Source organism: Ruditapes philippinarum, unplaced genomic scaffold (assembly GCF_026571515.1).
Source record: "Ruditapes philippinarum isolate M1 unplaced genomic scaffold, ASM2657151v2 ctg1684_1_1_1_1, whole genome shotgun sequence".
Lineage (NCBI taxonomy): Eukaryota > Metazoa > Mollusca > Bivalvia > Venerida > Veneridae > Ruditapes > Ruditapes philippinarum.
The window spans coordinates 77,168-100,562 of NW_026853645.1; the positions used below are offsets into that span (position 1 = coordinate 77,168).

General features: G+C 30.6%; 3 protein-coding genes across 3 annotated transcripts; 2 read left to right on the plus strand and 1 right to left on the minus strand.

Moving 5' to 3' along the window:
• Nucleotides 1–3,040: 3,040 nt before the first annotated feature.
• On the plus strand, nt 3,041–8,574 carry LOC132737444 (serum paraoxonase/arylesterase 1-like). Its single transcript, XM_060724734.1, has 8 exons — nt 3,041–3,125; nt 3,634–3,689; nt 4,596–4,746; nt 5,214–5,334; nt 6,437–6,637; nt 7,208–7,289; nt 7,667–7,807; nt 8,259–8,574. Exons 3-8 carry the CDS (start codon nt 4,665–4,667, stop codon nt 8,430–8,432), a joined length of 801 nt encoding a protein of 266 aa, XP_060580717.1. The 5' UTR covers nt 3,041–3,125; nt 3,634–3,689; nt 4,596–4,664; the 3' UTR covers nt 8,433–8,574.
• Nucleotides 8,575–9,410: 836 nt separating this feature from the next.
• Nucleotides 9,411–14,380, minus strand: LOC132737441 (serum paraoxonase/arylesterase 1-like). Its single transcript, XM_060724732.1, has 9 exons — nt 14,265–14,380; nt 13,823–13,893; nt 13,410–13,465; nt 13,055–13,202; nt 12,314–12,434; nt 11,702–11,905; nt 11,171–11,252; nt 10,410–10,547; nt 9,411–9,751 (listed from the first exon to the last, which is right to left on the minus strand). The coding sequence occupies exons 1-9, from the start codon at nt 14,327–14,329 to the stop codon at nt 9,545–9,547; spliced, it is 1,092 nt and encodes a 363-aa protein (XP_060580715.1). The 5' UTR covers nt 14,330–14,380; the 3' UTR covers nt 9,411–9,544.
• Nucleotides 14,381–16,609: 2,229 nt separating this feature from the next.
• Nucleotides 16,610–22,642, plus strand: LOC132737443 (serum paraoxonase/arylesterase 1-like). The gene is made up of 9 exons (XM_060724733.1): nt 16,610–16,764; nt 16,984–17,054; nt 17,812–17,867; nt 18,201–18,351; nt 19,604–19,724; nt 20,196–20,396; nt 20,884–20,965; nt 21,525–21,662; nt 22,285–22,642. Exons 1-9 carry the CDS (start codon nt 16,700–16,702, stop codon nt 22,456–22,458), a joined length of 1,059 nt encoding a protein of 352 aa, XP_060580716.1. The 5' UTR covers nt 16,610–16,699; the 3' UTR covers nt 22,459–22,642.
• The last annotated feature ends 753 nt before the right edge of the window (nt 22,643–23,395 follow it).

Consider the following 23,395-nt stretch of genomic DNA (forward strand, 5'->3'; position numbering starts at 1 on the left):
AAACGCGATATAACTTTCAGTGAACATTTTTCTTTGATACATCACGCTATGCTGCAATGTTCGGCTGAATACATTTTGAATATATGGTTTATTTCAAATACATATTTCTTGTATATCAATTTCAAAGAAAATGTTATTCATGACAAAGTATTAAATAATGAAAGTAATGGAAAATACTTTGTAATAAAAATACTTTAAAAATTGATATTCTTGTATTTTATTAAGAAATCAGAAACTGTGAATATTCGAGTTAGAATTAGCATGAAAATATGCAACCAAATTTAAAAAGTATGAAGCTATATATCTGAAGCAAAAATTATTGTTTGAATTTTAAAAAATGCCCAATAAGTCTAAAAACTATTTAATTTAAATTTTAAAAATCATTTTTTTTTTAAATTTTAATGTCATGTTGCCGTATCCAAAAAGTTTCTGATTGGCCATATTGTTTAGCTATCTTTTGTTTTGTTTGCGTTTTGAAAAAAAATTACAGTAAAAGTAAATTAATATTTCGCATGGAAGTAAATGTAAATTGTTAATGTAAATCTGAGTGCGCAGGTTTTTTTTATGAAAGAACTCAGATAAGTCGAGACAAAGATTTCCAAATATCATTTATCAAATTAAGTTTTATTATTATTTCCTCAACAAACATACATACTAAAGTTCGTTAAGTCAAGAGAGAGAATATTTTAATAATCCAAAGTCAGTTTGCTGTATTTATAAATTGTGCCTATTGAATTGACAATGCACGCAATTGTTTAATATTATTTGAACAAAATCAAGCAGTGAAATAAAGTCAAAGAAATATTAATTGTTTAGGATATTTTGGTAGACATTTATGGTGAAATGTATTGACATATAGAAATTTCTTGCACAAACTACGTTTGGGAAGGTGCATTTCCGCGTCATCGTCAAATACCCTTTGTCCTTTGTTATAAAGCTGTCATTTAAACGACAGTATGCATTCATACTGTGTTTTGTTAAAAACTTAGCACATCTTCTCCGAGTGTGTTTGTGTGCGCTCAAAAGGTGTTCATTTTACTGTTTAACCAGAGACTTATCTTTAAAGCAAAAGAGAATTAATCGAAACACTTTATTATGAAGTTATTTGATAAGTTAAACATAATTATAAACTGAAAGCATAGAACAGTATTTTATCGTTATTATACAAACGGTCAATGGCTTCTTTACTCCATACCTATGCCTTTTTTTAGTAATGCATTTGGCACCGGAAATTTTCTTATCGCTTACCCTTCCAGATTTCTCGTAGATATAAACATAAATTATACAAATTTACTTAACCTTGAATCGCCCATCTTAACCTTTTTGTCCTTAATCTTTGCAAGAAAAGTAAACCATCTGAGATGGAGATAAGGTTAGGGGAAACAGAGGTTAATTATTTGTTATAGAACATAAAAAAACTAGGAAAGATGAAACAAAGTAACGTAGTTTTTTCCTGTAAATGTTACTTAGTTCAACCTATAGTATATTATATAACACAAGCGTAAATAGAAATACTACCAGATATTCTTATATACTATTAGTAAATAATAACAATTTATTGAAAAACTAAACAAAACGGTTACTATTATCTACCCGGTGCACGTCGTTGCTCATTTCACACATTTAAAATGCTTAGTGTCTGTGATTATATTTGTGTGCATCTGAGTAATACCGTGCAATATCATGCAACAATGCAAAATTATCAATTATCGACGCAAAATTATCAATTATCAACGCAAAATTATCAATTATCTAAATATATTATAGTATTTGTTAAAAGTAAAGAGAAAAGCGCCTTTAATATTTTACACAATCGGAGCGTGCAAATGGGATATATCAACTCTCTATGGCTAAGAAAGTAACCTCTGAAAGTAACCCGTGCCAAAGGTTTAATATTAGATAAACAGTTTACTTGTATATCATTTGTATCTAAGGTGTAAGGTCAATTTGTGAACTCGCATCGTATGTGAACCTTAATCATAATACAATTTTACTTATTCAGTATATTGTTTCAAAATTTAAAAAAAAAGAAATGCTGTCAAGTGCACTATGGCTTGCTGTAATTGGGACAGGATTTTATTATTTCTTAGACTACAGGTGATTGCCTTTAACTATAGTTTTACTTATGTATGTATGAACATTTTATATGAGCAATTCATAATAATAAATTAACTATCATTTAATCATCGAAATACAATTCAATCATTTAATAATAATTAACTTATTTACCAATTTTTTTTTAACTTTATTTAAACAATACATGATAAATATAATAAACTGTAGTAAATTTTATTCGATAAATTTATTATTTCAAATGATATAGTGAACTTAAATTTCATGTCTAATTTCTCTTTAGTAAAAATACATGTAAAGTTTATTACCTTTCATTTTTCCTTCATTTGTTTTTGTAAAAAATCAAATATCATTTCAATATTTATTTGTTCCCTTTTCGATTTTTCGTTTTTACAACAGTGTAACTTACAACCACTATAATCTCAATTTAATTTTAACATGTTAACATCAACAGTTCAAATGCCTAAAACTGAATTTAAAGAATGCTAGTCTAAATGCTTTCTCTGTTTTTTGGTATAAACATTAAATAAAAATTGAAATGAAACTTTGCTTTGTGCATCTAAAAAAACTGATATGATAAAAAGATTTTTTTCTGTTTATGTGTTAGTCTTCATGCTGAATTCCAAACTTAAATCTATTTTTCAAAGTTGAAATAACACTAAAAGGCTTAAAATTGCTTATTTAACACATCCGCCATAATAGATATGCGTGTTTCAAGTAAACATATGTCTTTTCTTTTTATGTGATACAAAAAGACTATTTCATAATTTTATTTCAGTTTTGTAATTATACTTATTTTTACTATTTACACTCTATTTCCAATTTTATTTATAAAAAAGGTATTAGTGTCAAATTGTATCAAATTACTCATTTTCGAGAGTTTTAATTTGCTTTTACCATTCCTAAAGATCATCTTAAATTATTTAAGCATTATAAAAATCCACTCACAGAAAATGTCAATAAAAATTCATTTACTTCCAGGGATTGGCTTGATATTAACAAGAAATACCCATATAAAGTGCAACCTGGGCAATGTCGATATGCCATAGAAGGTAGGCTTTGAATACGTTATTTGAATTCAAGACATTGTTTGAATGAACTAATGAGTATTTTTCATACGCATAAAGCAAACTGGAAGTGCTGTTTTAGTGTATTCAATTATTTCCTGTTTTTATATCTTGAATGTTCCTTTCTTTGTACACTTTCCTTAAGTTTTATTGTTTTAATGCAGATTTGTGAGAACAATAACAAACAACAAACAAAGAAACAAAACAAAACAACACAAAACAACAAAAAAAAAAAACAACAACAAAAAAAAAACAAACAAACGAACAAACAACAATATAGGTTACTATTCGTTTAGAAATCAAAGAATCAACAATACACACAAAATAAAAATGAAAATAAAACAAAACCAAAACAACAACTGACAATTTGTTAAGAAGTCAAATAATCACTATGTTATTTAAATATGTTATTTTAAGAGAATATTCATAGTATTTTCTTTTATTACCTTTATAACATTTATTAAATAAACATCTATATTTTACATTCAAACAGATGGTGGATCTGAAGATGTTATACACATCGGTGACAGCATAATACTTATTTCTTCCGTAAGATTTTGTCTTTTTCTTCCAAGAAAGCAATATGTTTATATTTTAAACCTTGCTGTGAAAAGCGTAACTTTTATGTCTCAGTGTTTACACATTTAACTTTCGATTAGTTAACATCCATAGTTGTCTGTGTAGATTAATCCCCCAATTACGTCACAACCGGTAGAGGGAGACGATACCGAGGATTGACTTTGAATTATGATTTTTTTTAAATTAAGATTCATTGATTCAAAGGTTTCATGGACAATAAAAATATCTGGATATACTTAATGCCATTTACTTGCACAACCTTTTGTTCTGTAATATATAATTGTAATAAAAGCGCATTTACCCTCAGAAACGCATACATGTTTTCTTCTTTACAAAGGACATACATGGGTTTAATACTATTTAAGACTTGATCTAGAGTATATATTATTAGTTATAAAACAGGTAATATGGCTTAAATAAACGGTTGTTTGGGATAAAGCCCATGCCGCCAGGCGATGGGTTTATTGCAAACAACCGTTTAAATATAGCCATAAAAGCTGCCAGGAATATTCATAACGAATTTATAATGAAGCAAACTTCCCTTTTTAGAGACAAAAGTGAGATTTCTTCAAAAATTCACAGCAGATATGTATTTAAACTGTATAAACGTCACGATAAGCCAATGGTTAGCGACGTTACAAACCTGCAGTATTATAAGGACGATTATCACCTAAAGAAAGTAGCAATGAATTGCACACAATTTGTCATGAAAGAAGCCAAATGTGAACAATATTGTAATTGTTCTTCCATAAGAATGACTAAAGCACTATGACTGTATTAAACTCCATAATAAAAAGTTTTAGGGGAATAAAAGTTATATCATTTTAGAGTCTGATGGACATTTAAAGTATATGCTTTCTTTCATTGTTTCCGCAGGGATTTGAATTTGGGGCAACAAGTGGGAAAATAAAAAGTCTGAATTTGAATACAAGCGAAGTGATAACTATGCAAATACGGAAGGAACCGAAAAGAGAAGAATTCCTAGCAGGAATCCATGGCATTACGTACTGGAGAAATCCAAAGTCAGGTATATTTATGAATTTATTTACCAAAAGACTTTAAAAGCGATAATCGATATCATACACAGATTGTTTTATCAACTACACTTGTTTTGTTCATTAGCCGATAACTCTTCTCGAAGTCTTCATTAGTCTTCATAAAGATTCTTAACTGGGGAGAGGTGATTTGATCGACTCGTTCATGGTAGATAATGGACGGTGACACCCAGACTCACACGCCATCACCGGATTAAGCAGTATTTGACCTCCAACACTAAAAGTATAGGGACCAATGATCCCCAAGGACCGAAACGTATAAGAAACACTGAGATGAATGAAATGTCACATAATGTATCTTATATGTTGAATGGTCGACCGATTTACCAGTTAGGCAGTTTTATACATTCATGCAGATTCTTTTCACCTACATACTTTACCATTTATACGCTGCTTGCTGTCATGAAGGTGCTAAATTACAAATTTCAAATTTGTCCAGGAAAGTTGTTTTTGTATGCGCTGACACACCCCTCAAAAGAAGACAGAATAGAAGTATTTGAGATGTCAAGCCCGACGGAACTTACATATATTCGGACAATCACAGACCCCTTATTTACGTAGTAAGCCCATTTGTTTTTATTTCAAATACAATTTTTTTTTCTTTTTCATTACATTTATAGTATAACTTTTTAAACTGATGAGATAATCTAAAAAGAACGTTAGAAGAAAACAATGGTTCATAATTGCATTATATAATAATTATAAACAGATGGTTTTTGAGATAATTTTACTTTCATTTATATACATTTTATTTTTTATTTTTTTCATCCTGTCCTCCAAAGTGTCCCTAACATGATTACCTAAACGAAAAGTGTATACGAAAAACAAATTAGGTCTTCCCGTGGATAAATATTAAATAATCTCATTATCACTAATTGTTACCACAAAATGGTTTCAATCACTTTTCAAATTATATTGCCAATCACAACGAACTATTGTTTAATAGTATTATAATTACGAATTATATCAAGGTTGTTCGAATTCCAAATATTTTCTTTATAAAAAGATTTTTTATTTCATGCTTTCCAAAATTTATAAAATATAATTTTCACTGTAGCCGGACTATATCTGATTGCTGATGAAAAGAAAATCAAACTAAATGGAATAACAGGCAGAAATAAATGCCGCCATATGTAAATTTTGCTTCTTTAGGAAACGAAAGTCGATGTAACCATACATCATGTTAAAAATGTAACAAAATTAGAGAAATTTAACAGAACTATATATTTCAAAATTGATGAGGTGTCATGTCATGATGTGATGACGTCACAAAGGAGAATGCACGACGTTACGCGGCAAAATCAGTAAAAATACTTAAAATCACTTAAAAAGCATGAAATAAAAAGAAATTTGTTTGTTTTACATATAAGATTGAAATATATTTCATTCGTGAACACCAGCTATTATTTTTTCACTCGTGGCTACGCCACTCGTGAAAATATTGCATCTGGTGTTCACTCAGTGAAATTATATTTCAATCTTACATGCAAAACAAAAAAATATCCTCTATAGATTAGTGTACCCAACAGTCAGTAAGATAGAGGTATAATATATATATACAGTTAAAATTAAACATTTTATTCCGTTTGCGTTGTTATCTGTAATGTCAGACAATGGTATATTTTTTATCAACTATTGCAGTAAAAGAAATATTCATTTCAGTATGAACAACCTTATTGCAGTTGGAAAGGACAAGTTTTATATCACCAAGTTTTGGCAGAGTCGGGATAAATACATGCAGTATGCAGAGGTGATGCTTCGAATGAAGACAGGTGGAGTATTGTATTATGATGGGAAGAAAGCTCGCCAGGTGGTCGGTGATCTAGAAATGCCGAATGGCATCAATATATCACCTGATGGAAAGTAAGACATGATATGAATATCTAAGCTAATTGTGTTCTTGGTAGATATAAAATATAAGGAGTGTAACTTTTTTGTCGTCTATAATTCTTGAAATTTCTTGTTTTTTTTTTAATTATTTCTTTGACATTGTGTCCTATACTTGTAGATGCCATAGCCTACATCTTAAAGGCACATTATCCTTCAGAAACGTTCTATGTGTGTTCTATATTTTTTTAAAACGAATTTACAGCAGTTTTTTTCGCTCGAGAAAGCATCAGGTTTGAAATAATATGTGTTAAAAATAGCCAAATGTTATTACAAAGTAGCGTAAAGATTTCTATATTAAATACTTAATCCTTATAAAAAAGTATTGAATTCCAGATGCAAGAGAACCAAAATGACGGTCCATCTACATGATCAGTGACTAACGTTTTGAAAGCTGTAAAATGACACCAAAAAGATACAGTTTTGAGACAATGAAATGTTGTTATTTTAGGGTTAATGTGCCATAAGAGTCTTATTTTTATCATGACAGCAACGACTCATCGATAGCAAATAGTTATAATTATTTTTGTCCTTTCTTATTATCAGAACCGTCTATGTAGCAGAGTTTAACGCGAAGAAACTCCTAGGTTACAGCAGGGACAACACAAACAATCTTCAAAAATCTTGGGTAATGATTTAATTCAGTCATTTTTGAAACAGTCTGAATATAATTACATGTATACAAGTTGCATTTACAAATTGTATTTTGTATTTTTTTACAATGAATAATACTTCTTCAAACTGTTTGAGAAGCTAGCGGCAAAACGTGCAAAGTTTAACGATGGTATTTAATAATGTAAAGGATTATTTTGGTTAAAGATTGAAATATTTTGTATTGTTATCGAATGGAAAATCTTTCCTGCTTTTTTTGCAGAAAATATTAATTAAAATTTATTGTCATTTTAATGGCAAATGTAAGAATATGGTATATCCGTAGTTACTGATCAAATCAGTAAGATGTATTTTAAGTGATATATTTAATTACTATTTTAATTCCATTATAAGGAAGTGTATGCAGACACTATGGTGGACAATATTGAAGTTGACCCTGCATCTGGAGATCTCTATGTAGCGTGTCACCCGATCGCTTATAAGATAACGGACACTATTCTTAATATTTTTGGGTTTACCCTTTACCCATCCCAGGTACATTTACTTTCGTCAGACAATAATAAACTTGTGACATTTTACTGTTATGTGTGAAATACGGCATTTGTAATTACTAGTAATACTATTCAACAAAAATATGCTTTCGTTTAATCATTACGAATTGTTTAACATATTTTATAAAAGTTAAAATTTGATTGAATCATTTATTGTAATAAACTAAATCACATGACATAGAAATTGGATTAGAATCCGTATAATTTGGAACAGAAATTCATTTTCACTGCAAATGAAAAAACAACAAATAAGTTAGTTAAATGCATCTATATTTACCGTATAGGTCGCATGAGAAGGACTTAAGTTATTTGCTAAGTTGATATCAATGTTATCAGTTCTTTCATAGATATTAACACGAATCTGAAAGTTTTTTTAAGATTAAAGTTCAAAATCTCCTTCTATTCAGTGCTTTTCAAAAAATCTTTGCATCCAGGTACTCCGATTTAAGATGCGTGACAACATGGTCTCCGAAATAGAAGAGATATACGCGGATGATGGTTCTGAACTGGTAGCATCTACAGGGGCCACTTATGTGAACGGAAAACTTGTTATTGGAACGGTGAGAGACCAGCTGATGGTGTGTGACGTGAATTATCTCTCAGAATGAATATGATAAACTTATACGACATACCGTGTTCAGCATTCATGCAGTACATCGAACTCAGAAGTACTCAGAAGATGTAGAAGATTTCACTTTAGTGATTATTGAAATTGCTGATACACGAAACGAATTGTAAAAATCATATTTTATAATAAATCTTTAGTGCCTCAGTTCATAACAATGCTTTCACGATTTCTTTTGTTTTTGTCCATAAGTTTAGATCAATGTTTAAGTAAAAAAATTCAGGTTATGAAACAAAAAAAATTAAGACGAAAGTAATTAATGGCATAATATATTAAAATAGTATTTTTCGAAAGAAAGTGTCTCATAAAAAATTGAAACTCAAAAAATAGGCTGAACAAAAATCCAAATTTAATATTGAAGCAATAACTAAACGATTAATGCGGTTTTGTTGGAGCTTTTACCACTTGAAAATATTCTACATGAGTAATAATAGAGAATTAATTATAAACATTCTAAAAATATTATTATAATTTGAAGGTAATATTGTTTAGTGTGAAAACAATTTTGATAAATAAAAGGTTTAATAGTAAACAGTGCAACTGCAGAAGTGTAGGATATAAGATTAATTCATTTACATATAATATAAGATTATATATTCTTATTTCATTTAAACAGGCAAAAAATAATGTTTGTTTTGAGTTTACGTTTTGTTTCAGCACAAAATCACCCTTTTTATTTTTCATTTCAGCTTCAGTGTTTAAATTTTCTCTTTAAATATGTACTAGCTACTCACGTTACCAGACTTTTGCGGATTTTTTTAGTAAATTGTTCTGAAGCAGGAAAGTGTTGACTTGCTCTCCAACCATCCGTATTAACCTGGCCTTGTCCCGAATAACTTCCTTCAAAAATACATTTCAGATAAAATATTTGTTCATCGCAACCATCTCTATGAAAATGTTATCAATGATTGGATCAGACAACTGGAACTTCGAAATATTTATTTGAGGTGACCCTTACAAAGGGGCCAAATAAAATTATCAAGGCAATTCATCAATGAATCAGTTTTATTTGTTAAAATGTATTCATGTTTGAACATTCGTAGTTCATCACTAAAACTATAAGGAAATCCTCATATTTCATTGGTCTCATTTAGATCAATTTATCAATGTCTGGTTATTTGATGAATGCGATGGTGACAGATAGTTGACCTCGCACAGGACAGTCTCAGCCGTGACAGTTCCAATTACTAGTTTGCCTTTTATATATGTCGCTGCTGTTGAACCATATAATTCTGACCCGTCATCCGCATAAATTTCTTCAATTGAGGACACCATATTGTCTTCCATCTTTAAACGCAATACCTGACATAAATATCAGAAAATTAGAAAAGCCTAAATGAAGCAAAACACAAAAACTAAAAAAATGCAGAATTTTTATATTACAGTAATTGAATCTTGCATAGCATATATTACTTTAAAATTCAAATTAAATCGGTTTAAAATTTTATTATGTAAAATGACTTTGACAAAGGTAGTAAAATAATAACAAAGTAGTATTGTTTTTGGACATATTAAGTTGGAATCAGTATAAATGAGTAAAAAAAAAACCTTATAAACATAAAATTTTATTTTCGTACAAAGACCAGTAGGGGTACTTAAAACAAAAGGAAATGCAAAAGATGATTAAAACATAAACTCAGTAATAAGTTCAAATTTGTATTTTTGTGCTGTTTTTATCCGAATTTGAGTGAAAAGCGTTGCAGCGTTATTCGATTTTAAATCATTTTTTGATAAGAAGTATTATTCTTGATAACGGAGTAGCGAACGATCTGAAATTTTGCACACAAGTTATTTGTCAAAACCTACATCAAATGGAACATTTACTTTTAAAAAGTATTGCATGTCAAAAAACCTTAGGAGTTTTTTATATATTGAAATGTTCCACAGGACATGTTTTTGACAGAAAAGCAGCTTGCACGTTAAGATCGACATAAAGGCTATTATGCCGACAAATAAATACCTGAGACGGCAGGGTCAGTCCAAATGCATTTAGCATCCAGTCCAAAGCTCTAAACGCTATTGGATGGCATCCTACCCATAAATCACCTGTATCTTGGTCTACCTCAATGTTGTCAACCATTGTATATACATCATACGACTGTAAACAGAAATAAACATTAGAGTTATATAAATGTGGCAAAGTTCAAAACAACAACATCAACAAAACAATATGTTTTCATCATCAGTTATTTCATCTTTATCTATCTTTAGAAGTGGTATTAAAAACCCATATTTCTTAAATGAAAAGGAACAAAAAAGGTGTTTCATTGAAACAGGTGTCAGATTTGATTAAAAAAGAGAAAAAAACAGTGGGTTCAGAAGACAGGTAATATTTGTCATGCATCAATGGGGCAACTTTATATCTTCATATACTATTTATCTAGATAAGATTTTCGCCAACATAAGAGAGATTTACCATCCAGATCTGTAAATATAAGGCTTACAAGTTTATTTAACTACCTTATTTTTATTCAATGCATGAAACACTAAAAAGTACATACATGTATAAATTTGCCCAATATATCTTAATTTAAAATATTTCAAAGGTAACCATAATCTGACCAGACAAAAATAAGAATACGAAACATATTTTTTTAAGAAATTGGCCCCTTGTTGGGCTTGAACCACCAACCCATAAATAAACTCGGTATCCTCATTGAAAACGACTTCTTTTCAGGAAGGAGGTTCTGCAGCAGGCATCTAATAGTTTAAATTTATTACCCAAGCTTTCGTCAGAAGGTTATCTTCCGATCTGTGATAGCCGAGTAATTTCTTGTTTCCAAACTCTGATACATAGATCATTCTGCAGAGAGATTCATACCCATACTGTATACCCAACTAGGTCAATTACTTGGTGAGAGACAAAGACATCTATGTGCAGTACAATAATAATTACATATACGAACCATAATTGTATATTTTCATGTTACAATAATGCTATACGAACCAATATATAGAATGTTCATTACAAAGGTCGAAAACAAAAAAATACATTTCAAACATGAGCTTAGTACAAAGGTATATGAATTGTAACCTAAACTCAATTAGGAATGTTTGTTTTGATGAAGGTGTGAAGCCTTTGTTCACGAAAATGTCATTACTATTTACTTATTTGATTAATGGACAATTCTATGTGAATTGTTAGTAAACGTCTAAGAAAGCTGTTATTATAAATGTCAATTCCAAAAAAAATCCACGATCACGTATTAGTAGAATTGACATATAAATCTCAAGTTTTATTTAAAAACTTACTTTTTGTCAGGTGAAATGTTAATTCCATTTGGCATAAAAAGACCAGATGGTACAACAGGTCTTGCTTTTGTGCCATCAAAATAAAGTACAGATCCCCATGCACTTTGTGACATGTATTCAAATGTACTCCGAGGCTTGTCACGATAATGGAGACACTTAGTAATGTAGAACTGGTCACGCCCTACTGCTACCAAGTCATTCATGCTGAAAAAGTTAAAATTCTTATTTTTTTGTCATAATGTTGTCGTCAAAGACCTGGAAATTTTCAGCAATCAGAAAGTTGTGGCTGTTTGTGATTTGTGGATGAGTGGATGCTGCATCATTGCTAAACGGGTTTGGGGTTATGACTTACGAGTAGTTCCTAAGTCCATACATCTTACTCATATTTGCATTTGTCATCACATGAATTCATGTTAGGTCTATATCCTTTATTTGTTTTAAGAGGGAACTAACATTTGAAATATGTTGAATGAACATTTTGATGATATAAAACAGACTGGCTATTCAAGAGCATAAATAGTATCTAAATAATTTGTATAAATGTCAATAATATTTATTCTCAGATATTTCGTAAAGTAGGTCTTAGAAATCTCAGAAATACATGATACATACTTGCCAAATAGTGGATCGGTGATTGTCCGTTTATATTTCAAAACGTTATTCTTTTTCAGTTTGAAAACTTCTACCCTATCTTCTGATACCGGGTGTGTTACAACGTATACAAATATCTTCCCTGAAATGAAAACCAAATAATATAAACCATTTTCATTGCCTTCAGGGTCAATGTGTTTAAGTACGTTTAAGCAATCCCTTACGAGTAGTTTAGAAGTCCATACTTTTAACTCATACTTGTTTACAAATGCATTCATTTGCACGTCAAGCAATTACTGTAGAATTCCGTATTTTACGGAAGTAAGCTCGATCTATTTTTTTGTTCTTTCTGTTCATATGATTTCTTTTAACTTAAATCAACGAATGTGATGGCATTATATATTTATGTAGTCACTTTTATCAAAACGAATATTTAAACAAATCTGAAACAGGAGAAAGTAGCTCTACATGGCAGATTTACTAAATATGAAAATATGAATGAGATTAGGAAAGCTGTTGATTTGAATAGATAAAAATAATATCATGCAGGCAGATACACAGATTTAAGTAAAATATTAAATATTCTCAAAAGGTGAATGGAAGTTAGGGAAAGAAAACACGCACGAACATACGCATGCACGCAAACACTCACACACAACAGCAATAACAAAAATCAACAAAAAAGCAAAGCAAAAAAACAACAACAAACAAACAAAAAACAAAAACAAAAAACAACAAAAACCATCGACTTTATGCACATACCATTATCATTTTTCCAGATAGAGATTCCGTTGGGCTTTGTCATAAAATCTTTCCTGTCAGGTGCTCCTCGAATTTCCATGGTAACAACTTGACTTGTGTTAAGATCCAGAGCTTTAATAACCCCTTCTCCCTCTCCTGCTCCCAAACCCTTTGTCATAAAATGTATTGATGTTTTAAAGTTTTGCAATGGACTATATTACACATATAACCTCAGTATGAATGCGCATGAAATAAATTGATATTTGAAAATTGATTATGAGTATAACTGAAAAAATGTTATATCCAAATTTGAATAAGGTTATCAACACCTCTATAAAAGTGTTTATTGCATTTTATAATACTAAATTTGACTTACTGATGACATAATAACTACATCATTGCCAATATATGTGACATCTTCCGAGCCTCCTTCTGAAATATAAAAGAAAGGTGGGAGTTTTATGAATTGTATTTGTAAAATTCTAAAAACGTTAAAGTATCATATCGTCATGTTATTATAAAGGTTGATCTTATTTGGTCGTAACAATTTATTGACTATAACTTGACTAAGTATACTAAAGTTACTATTACTAGACAATATTGAACTGACTATTACTCGAATGTTTGTGTCAGTAAGACTGCCATCAACGAAAAAAAACTTTTACAATATGGCTGATTCCTTTTGCTTTCTTATTGTATCTAATAGATATACAATGAACTGTTTTATTAAAGACAAGGCACACGAATGATTTATTTTTTTATTTTATTCATACATTTCAATCTTCTAACCTGATAGAACCTGTTTACATGGACCTGGTGCGACTTTGTAAATAAACTTCTTGTTCCAGTCAATCCAGTCCCTTACAAAAAAAAGAATAACGTTCAATGTGTTTAATGTATAACTACATATAATATTCAGCAGCAGCTGTAGTTTAGTGGTTAAGGTGTCTTTATCTCAATCCAGGGGCCATGGGTTTAAGTCCTACTCGGCCCACAATCACGTTTCTTTATATGACACCAGTACTGATAATTTTCAGTTTTTAGAAGAAACTGTAATTTTTACCGGGGTAAAGAAAAACCTTACTACGTAAGGAACACTATTTTCCGAATTAAAAAGCAAAACATTAAAAAAGAAAATGCGGAAACATTATAGATTGTATATTCCTTTGAAATTATATTAAAAATTGAATTATTTTACAAAACAAAAATAAGAATCAATGAAAAAACATACCTGTATTGTATTATGTACATAGCCAATGTGCCTAAAAATACAATTGCAAAAACGCTGCTCCGCATATTTACGTCTAAATCCCCGTAAAAACTAAAGATAGATGAATAAGATATTACTTTCTTTTGATAAGGATTAGAGGGCTGAGAATCTATATCATTTAAAGCCTCTTTTCACACTGTAAAATATTTTCTATTGCTTCTTGTAATTTTATATATAAACTAGATCAAGCATCAAGCATACCGATATATTCCACAAAATAAGTACGTTTCTGTTAAATGCTGGACTGATGCAAAACCAAATCTGTAACATTCTCCAATTTAAACTTAATATAATGTGCCAAATTGAAAAATATTTTCCATAACGTATTGTCAATCCCCCACCCTCTCCCCCAAAAAGTAATAGCATCGATATTTTTGTAACTTATTTTTACTGTATTGATATATCAACATCTACTTCGTCCAATCAATTCAAGTTGGACCTAACAATTCAATACGACAAGAGTAATAAACGGATATTCACTTAAATAATAGTACGTTCAAATTCGTGTACTTTTATAATTATTGCTTCCCTGTTTATGGACGGCAGCGCGAAGTGCAGACAAGTGTTCAGGACCCGAGAGATCTGCTTGAGCATTGAGAATTGCCCTGGTAATTTTGTTATAATATGGCCTGACTGACCTCTAGCTATCTTTATAAATTGATTTTTAGATCATGGGGATCTTCTTAGCTGCTTAATTTATTGACGGATCAAGAAAATAGGTAATGCTCCTCTACACATTATTTAAAGAGTTTGGTTTTGTTTTTTTGTTTGTTTCATGTTACGCCTTTTCCCAACAGCATTGAGGTATTTCAAAACGCTACTCTTAGAAAAATACCGCTGATATCATGGTTAGCTTTGAAATTATCACAATGTAGAGTTAACGTGCTCACAACAGCATGTTATACAACAAAGACGCAGCTGTATAACTGTTGCCACGTGCTAAACGTTGTCGTATTTCTTTACTTCCTTTTTTTTTGGGGGGCGGGGGGGGGGTCACACATTGCAAATGTATGGAACTGAAAACTGCTTAAGCTTGTGTTATGGGGCATGTAAGATGTTGCTTTTTTCCGTTTTCTGAACACACGAACATTGTTCATCATAGCCAGTCTGTAACCTATATCTTTGTTGGTGTTTCATTGCTTTTAAGAGTTATGTCTTATTTCCAGAAATGTTTACTTGTTTCGTAAACAATATTGGTAAAACATTATTTTATTTATATTTCTCAAAATCTTTCGTTTTTGTAGTCTAATTACACTTTCAAAGAAATGCCATTTGCGAATTACCTAAGCCATCTTTTGTTTTGTTGTTTCTTGTCAATTAGTACAGATAAAATGATTCAGTATTTTGCACGGGCGTCAAAATGCTACTTTTTTACACTTTGCTCCTTTATGACGAACAGTTGCAGATTCAGCACTACATTCCTCAAACAATAATCATCTAAAATTCTCTAAAATCATTATATAAACGTTATAAAAATAAATGAAAGGATAGATCAACAGAGGAGAGCAACAATCATTGAATGCAACCTACAACAACACACAGGAGGATGACGGATAAACGAAAAATGTATTGCCTTTGCTGAAGAAGGAAACTGTTTTTTCATTTCTGAAACATAATCTGCTTTTAAAAACCACCGGAAAGGCTGATTTTCAAAGTTTAAAAACATATCATCCATACATTTCTTTCAATCAGTTATCATTACGTGACAAAACACATAAACAGCAATGGACAACCAGACGTAAGCAATGATTACAATTTTATAAATAAAATACGCAAATCTAAATAATTTAACTTTTGGACTTAAACCATTCGGCATTGAGTGTGTTTTAATAACATTTCTTATCACTTTAACTGTTTATCCGTGATCATGCTTGAAATTGATACACATTATGTATACAAACGTCAAAATCCTGATAATGTACGTTTCAAACATGTTGAATAAACCAGTTGAACAACGTTTAAAGCCAACTTGTGTTGTGGGGTACAAGGGTAAAATATTTTGAAAGAAATTTCCTAATTGAGTATATTAAAATGTTAATCTTTTAAATAATTCCTTTAAATATTTTACTACATACATGTGTTTTTTAATCACAAAACCTGAAGTCAGTTGATCAATTTTTTTTATCTTTGAATAAGCAGGTTTTCGAGAAAATTAAGTGGTATATTTGCAGTAGCTCTGAAGAGCATTGCGGTAACCACCTTTCACATTTGACAGAACTAGGTCGTCAATATGGTACCTTTCAGTGTTATTGGTCATGAACTCTAGTTTAATGTAATGATTAAATTGTAACATATGCCAAGACTTGTTCATTTATGATTGTATCGTTAGATTTATTTTACGGTGTGAAGTTAATATTAATTTAATTTCAAACCATATCATATTATTTGTTTGAAAAATGTTTGCGAGTTCGCTATGGCTTGCATTGCTTGGGACAGGATTTTATTATTTCTTAGAATACAGGTGAATTATTTACTTCCTTATATTCAAGTTAAAATTTGATTTTATTATTTTATTTGATAGAACAAAATTATTGTCAAGAACAAAATTATTCTTATATACATTCATAAATGTTAATATTATTTCATCAATAATATTATTTTATTAAGCTTTCTTATACTGTATTATGATTGTATTATTGTAATATACTATGATAATTATTGAGTTATATAAACCTTTCAGAGATTGGCTAGACTGGAATGTGAAGGTCATTTATAAAGTTCAACCGGGTCCTTGTCGATATGCATTAGAAGGTCAGTGGAACACTTTGTAAAGTTATATTAGTTTTGATTTAACCCTAGACTGTTAATGTCACATAGTGTCTTTCCACTTTAGAGAACATTGTTATACGTGACAGAAAAGCTTTTGAATTTCTGTTACAATATACTGGTACTAAAAAAAGTTATTCTGTATATATATCTGGATCAACTTTGCAAGAACATGGTTTGTATGGTTTTTTTAATAGAAACTTATTGTAAAGAGTAAATTTTGCTACAGTCTTTTTATAAGTGTTAAGCCTTAAAACTTAAGTCTCAAAAAGCTATTAGCATGACACAATACATATATAACTAGAGCTACTAGGCAAGGGCAATATTCCATTTATACAAGAGTATATATATATATATTATACCTTGTCAAAAGTCCTAAAATCTAATTCATCATTGTGCAAAAAAGGCTTCTTTGATTAAAATGAAATAATAATACACGAATTTTCAGCAGCTGTGTATATATGAAATATATACAACTGTCCAATTAAAATCAACGCTACAAACGTGTAATGTATTGACATGATAAATTAAATATTCTTTCATTCTAATATTTTTTTGTAGTTTAGGAAAGTGAAATTTAGCTCGAAATAAAAATTAACTAATATGTTAGCAACTTGAAAATTGAATTTAAATGTTAAGATTCTTCGACTTTGTTTTTCTATGTATGCAATTTAACTGTAGAACAATACATTAAATAGACAAACAATACGTTATAATTCATATTTTTTTAAATATTTTACAGGCGGTGGTTCTGAAGATGTTATACACATTGGCGGCGGTATAATACTGATTTCATCCGTGAGTTATAATAATTTCTTTTTAATAACAAAAGATATATTTTTTGGTCGTTTCCTTTCTTGTTCTTATAAAACAAATATTATTTACATTAAGTTACAATTTTTTAGTATTGTTTTAGATACATGTGTTCAATCTTGACGTCTCTAAATTGCCCTACACTTCCTGTTATTACCTTCTAGTATAATCGAATCGCAATAAATTTTACTAAAGAATTACTTCGATAGACAGACTAATCTTTTAAAAAGTAAAATGCTGTTTTACATATTTCAAGTTATAGTTAAAGGGGTCTTACGGAGGGAATAAAATATTTTGCAAATGATATTGTTTTCTAAGGGATTCGAATTTGGAGCAAAGACTGGTAAGATAAAGAGCCTGAATTTGAATACGAGCGAAGTGGTCACTCTGAATATACGAAATGATCCTAACAGAGAAGAATTTCTTGCGGGCATCCATGGTATAACGTACTGGAGAGATCCCAATTCAGGTCAGGAAAATGTGTTAGTTTCATTACTATTTTGTTAATTCATAAGTGATATAGTGATATTTCATGTAATCGATATAGCTTTGCTGTTTTAACAATATTAGGGATCTTCGTAAATTATTCCTTGAGCAGATGACATTTTTAAATGGCATGACTTGACCGATCGTGAATTTGCGTACAGAAATGTCACGTGATTATGGTACAATTATGCGTACCCGAAAATCGTTTAAACAGCAAAGGAGTATCTGTTTTGACTGACAGCGTCTCCAAAAATGTCCCATCTCTTTGACCAAAATTTGCAAAGGTTAAGAATTATGAATTGTGCTGTCACTTATTTTGTATACATGTTGTTCATAATTTGTAATCCCATGATGATTTGTTTTGGAACGAACCATGGTCAATTTAAGTTTGAAAAGCCTGGTTTGTTTAGAAGTTAGCAAATCTTCATTTTGTACTTTCATTTTGAAAATTTGAGATCGTTAAAATTATATATCGGTCTTATAAATTTATTTGAAATCAGAGTTGTTTGTGCCGTGTGGAGGCCGTAAAAAGACCCAAGTACATCCGATCACATAATTTATATTTCCTATCCTCTAAGATCGTTCAGCACGACTTTATTGTTGTGTTTGTGCTATTCTTTATGTCCAACTATTTGACCTTTTCTAGTTAGATGGTTCCTTCTTGAATATTTCTAAATCACCTTAAAGGATATGTTGCCTGCTTTTAAACTTTGTCTTCTGATGTCTTATCGGTGATATGCAGGCTTGATAACCTCTGATCTCTGATCCCCTTTCAGAATTCCATTTTGTTTAGTTCCGCCCTTTGTTTACTCGTTTAGGGCGCAAGCTTTTTTATGGACTGACACGAAAATGTCGCATGAAAGGTTCGATGATTACCACCGTATAAACACATCTGCGGATGTTTCTAAATACAAAATAAACACCATTTCATGTTAAATGTTAAAAACTGCTTAAGCCGGTGCTAGAGATTGTGTGGACGGTAACTTCCATCCATGAACAGGCACAATCAAACTTGGCCTGCAACATTTTCAATTTTGTCCTTTTGTGCGTTCTTTAGGAATTCCTTATTACTCTCTTTTTACATACTAATACTTGAAAGCTATAGCTTTAAATACGTTATATTATATATTGATCTGATCAATTCATTTGATTCGGGAGTAATGAAACAGACCTGAAATCATTTGAAACTAAGAAAGTAATTTTTATGCATGGATTCTGAAATCTTTACTTTACAGGGAAGATGTACCTGTATACACTGACACACCCATCTAAAGAAGACAGAGTAGAAGTGTTTGAGATGACCAGCCCGACAGAACTCACTTATATTCGGACAATCTCAGACCCTTTATTTACTTTGTAAGCCCAAAAGTTAACTGCAAAGTCTCATTTTCCAAAATAATGATATAAATATGTGCCATTTTAAAGGTCTTTGCTTCGTTTCCTTGTGAAAAAAACTCAAATGACTGCATTAATTTTAAATTCATTCTATGTAATCTAAGCTCTAAAATGAAAGCATAAACGTTTATAATTTCTACTAAAACTATATTTCTTATACGAAAACAATTCACCAAATATGCCGCGGATATTGAAATTATGGTTAAAGTCAAACAATTAAAAAGGTTTAAGACTACTATTTTATTATACAAGTATTTGAAATAAAGATATCGTTCACCATCTAGAAAGAATAAAAGTTATGAAAAGCCATTTCCTATCAAGGTCCTTAAGGGTCTTATAACCTTATTTTGTACCGTGCAGTACCATTCTAATTTTGTCTGAATAAATTGTACATTTGTGTGCAGTAATGTAACAGGATATTATGCATTTTAGTATGAACAATCTTGTTGCTGTTGGAAAGGACAAGTTTTATATCACCAAGTTTTGGCAAAGTCGGGATACATACATGGAGTATGCAGAAATGATGCTTCGAATGAAGACAGGTGGAGTATTGTATTATGATGGGAAGAAAGCTCGTCAGGTGGTCGGTGATCTAGAAATGCCGAATGGTATCAATATATCACCTGATGGAAAGTAAGTTGCACCTATGATTATAATTATGTGTATCCGTGTCATTTATTTTTCTTTTAGTGTTTATTACGCCGAAATCGATACACGTTCATGTCATATATATAGGCGGTCGATCCCTCAGACTAATGTCTCCGCAATGACAGACATCTTATCCACCATGATTTCTGAATTAACGTTGAAAAACAAGTGAGCATTTGACTCATTGTCTGAGATCCATTGTCATTCGTCTTGCCCGAGGATCAAACCAGTGACCTATTGATTACTGATCCGATGTTAATTAAACGGGCATACTGTATTATCATACTTCTGAATTCCATAATTTGGAATATATAATTTTTAGGTATTTTTATAATGCTATTAAAGATATAAAAATGAATTATGTAACTTTTAAGGTGAACTTGTGCCATTTATAAAAAGGATGATAAACAATATAAATCGTGTTTATAGTTGATAATTTTAAATATTGTTTATCCCATTCTTTATTTTACAGAACCGTCTATGTAGCTGAATTCAACACAAAGAAATTGCTCGGATATAGCAGGGACAACACAAACAATTTGCACAAATCTTGGGTAAGCGTTTTTACATCGTTTTTATCATCTAGTCTTATTACATCATAAATATCTTATCATAAAATGAATTCAGCTGTATTGAAAGCTTATCTTACCACGAAGAATGAATAATTTCGTAGCAATATTGCAAAATCGATAGATTGTTTCCAATTAACAGACTCAGTAAAAAGTTGCCTGCAATTTGTAGCAAATAGTCTTTATCTTCATTATACTCGTGGTACTCCATCATAGCTCGATAAGGAGAGCAGGAGTCGCAGGAACTGTCGAAATGTCTCAATGACATCTGATCTCTTGCGTTAAGTCTGATGGTCATTTGTTTCTCACCGCTGAATCAGAAATTGCATGGAATCAGAGGTCGATCATCTGTAGAGAAATGCTTTATTTCTATTAAGTTTTTAAGGAAAGTCGATTAGGTTGACTGACTGCCGAGGAATGAACAAAACGTATAAAAAGCGGCGTAAAAATAGTGAAATAAACAAACATTATTTTCCAGATTTATTTTGTTTCTTAATGTATTACTTGTCAGTAAACAGCATAAATTTGTTTTGATATTTTCTAGGAAGTGTATGCGAACACAATGCTGGACAATATTGATGTTGATTCTTCTACTGGAGATCTTTATATAGCTTCTCATCCAATAGCGTATAAGATTACAGACAGCGTTTTAAATTTCTTCGGATTTGCTTTTCCATCTCAGGTATCTTATATAATGATTCATTGTCAAATAGACCACTATGCTGATATTCAAAGGCTAATTAAACATCAGCAGTGAACAATTTTATTATTTCTCTATGCAGCAAGGGCAACGTGCGTGTGTTTAAATGGAATCATTACGTAATAGATGTGTCTAACATACAGAAATTAGCGCTGATTGCGAAATAATTTGTGATAAAGGTAGCAAAATGTAAACATCATGTTTTTAACTGGCATACACATGTTTAATCACTAGAATGGTACTCCTACTAAATGCAAAAACATGCAGAGAAGATAAAAATGGCTAAGCCGCTGTATGGTCAATTGGTTTTTTTTTTAGAAAAAATAACATGAGCACAGAAATAAAAAATCTTTTGCAAAATGAAACATGATAATTCTTTTAAGTCTTAAATGAACCTTAAAATTGTTATTTTGCCTTTTTTTAAATACATATGTTTTAGCTAATGTGAGTTTTCGTTTTGCTTTTTTATTCTTTTAAATTTCTCATTTGCTTTTCAAAAGAATGCAAACTAATTTAAAACAAATTGTTTACATTTTGGACACTATGAATTTTAACAAATTTATATAAATATCCTTTAACTTATTCAGTCACAATTCGTTTCTAGGTACTCCGATTTAAAATGCGTGACAACATGGTTTCTGAGATAGAAGAGATGTACTCGGATGATGGTTCTGAACTTGTAGCATCTACGGCCGCCACATACGCGAACGGAAAACTTGTCATTGGAACGGTGAGAGACCAACTGATGGTGTGTGACGTGAATTATCTCTCGGAATGATTACAGGAATCAAGCTTCTAACATTTTGACAACACTCAAAATTTGACAGATCGAATTTTGTGGAAGGTTGTTCAGGAAAATTGCAGTATTAGAAAGATATTTTTGGACTGGCTTGATGTAAAACTGACTGTATCAGAAAACAATGTATCTCATTAATATAAAATAAATTAGATAGTTACCATGAGTCTATGTGTTTACTTTTGGATACTAGTATCTCAAAATGCTAAATCTATACGATACATGCATATATTTACGCTCCCTTCGCATCTCACTGAATACATTCACGTTACTTCAAAATGATAGTGAAATATAAGACAGATGCGCAGGAGAATAGGATGAATTTTGCACCACTCTCTCCCTTGAGTTTGAATATGAAAGAAATACAATGAAACAACTAAGAAAGATATTGTTTAGAAGAATATCATACGTTCTACGCAATGCAGTACATGCCTTTACAGTCTGAGATTAGTACTACAACTAAATACAAGTATTCCATTACATTCAAATAGCAATAATATAACATACATAAATAGGCATAAAATAAACATTTCAAATGTTTCAATATTCGTTCAATGTTTGCAATAATTGACAATGCGACAATATAATTATCAATGAGCAAATTATTATTTGAATATAAAATGAGGTGTCACTTGGTTATATTTCACAGTAATGAGAAATGACATTGAACCACAAGGGCTCCTGTTTGTAGATAGTTGTGATAAATCATATCAATTACAATGTTTGGATATTTCGGTTTCCTGTAACAATACAATATCTCGTCCCAGTAAATAAACATTCTATATAAGAGAATGCTATATATATCATCAAACGAAACCGTTGAAACTTGAGAAACTTTTTATTTAATTAAACGCCTGTTTCTATTTAAAAATATTCAACGGCGTTGTACAGTACCTATAAATAACCGTTGGTGTACGAG

Coding starts and splice junctions, on each gene's coding strand:
- LOC132737444 (XM_060724734.1), top strand. CDS start 4,665: ATGCAAATACGGAAGGAACCGAAAAGAGAAGAATTCCTAGCAGGAATC. Junction 7,290..7,666: donor ACAATCTTCAAAAATCTTGG/GTAATGATTTAA, acceptor TTCCATTATAAG/GAAGTGTATGCAGACACTAT. Junction 7,808..8,258: donor TTACCCTTTACCCATCCCAG/GTACATTTACTT, acceptor CTTTGCATCCAG/GTACTCCGATTTAAGATGCG.
- LOC132737441 (XM_060724732.1), bottom strand. CDS start 14,329: ATGCGGAGCAGCGTTTTTGCAATTGTATTTTTAGGCACATTGGCTATG. Junction 10,548..11,170: donor ACCTTCTGACGAAAGCTTGG/GTAATAAATTTA, acceptor TTCTGTTTACAG/TCGTATGATGTATATACAAT. Junction 9,752..10,409: donor GACTGACCCTGCCGTCTCAG/GTATTTATTTGT, acceptor TATTTATGTCAG/GTATTGCGTTTAAAGATGGA.
- LOC132737443 (XM_060724733.1), top strand. CDS start 16,700: ATGTTTGCGAGTTCGCTATGGCTTGCATTGCTTGGGACAGGATTTTAT. Junction 16,765..16,983: donor TATTATTTCTTAGAATACAG/GTGAATTATTTA, acceptor TAAACCTTTCAG/AGATTGGCTAGACTGGAATG. Junction 20,397..20,883: donor AATATATCACCTGATGGAAA/GTAAGTTGCACC, acceptor TTTATTTTACAG/AACCGTCTATGTAGCTGAAT.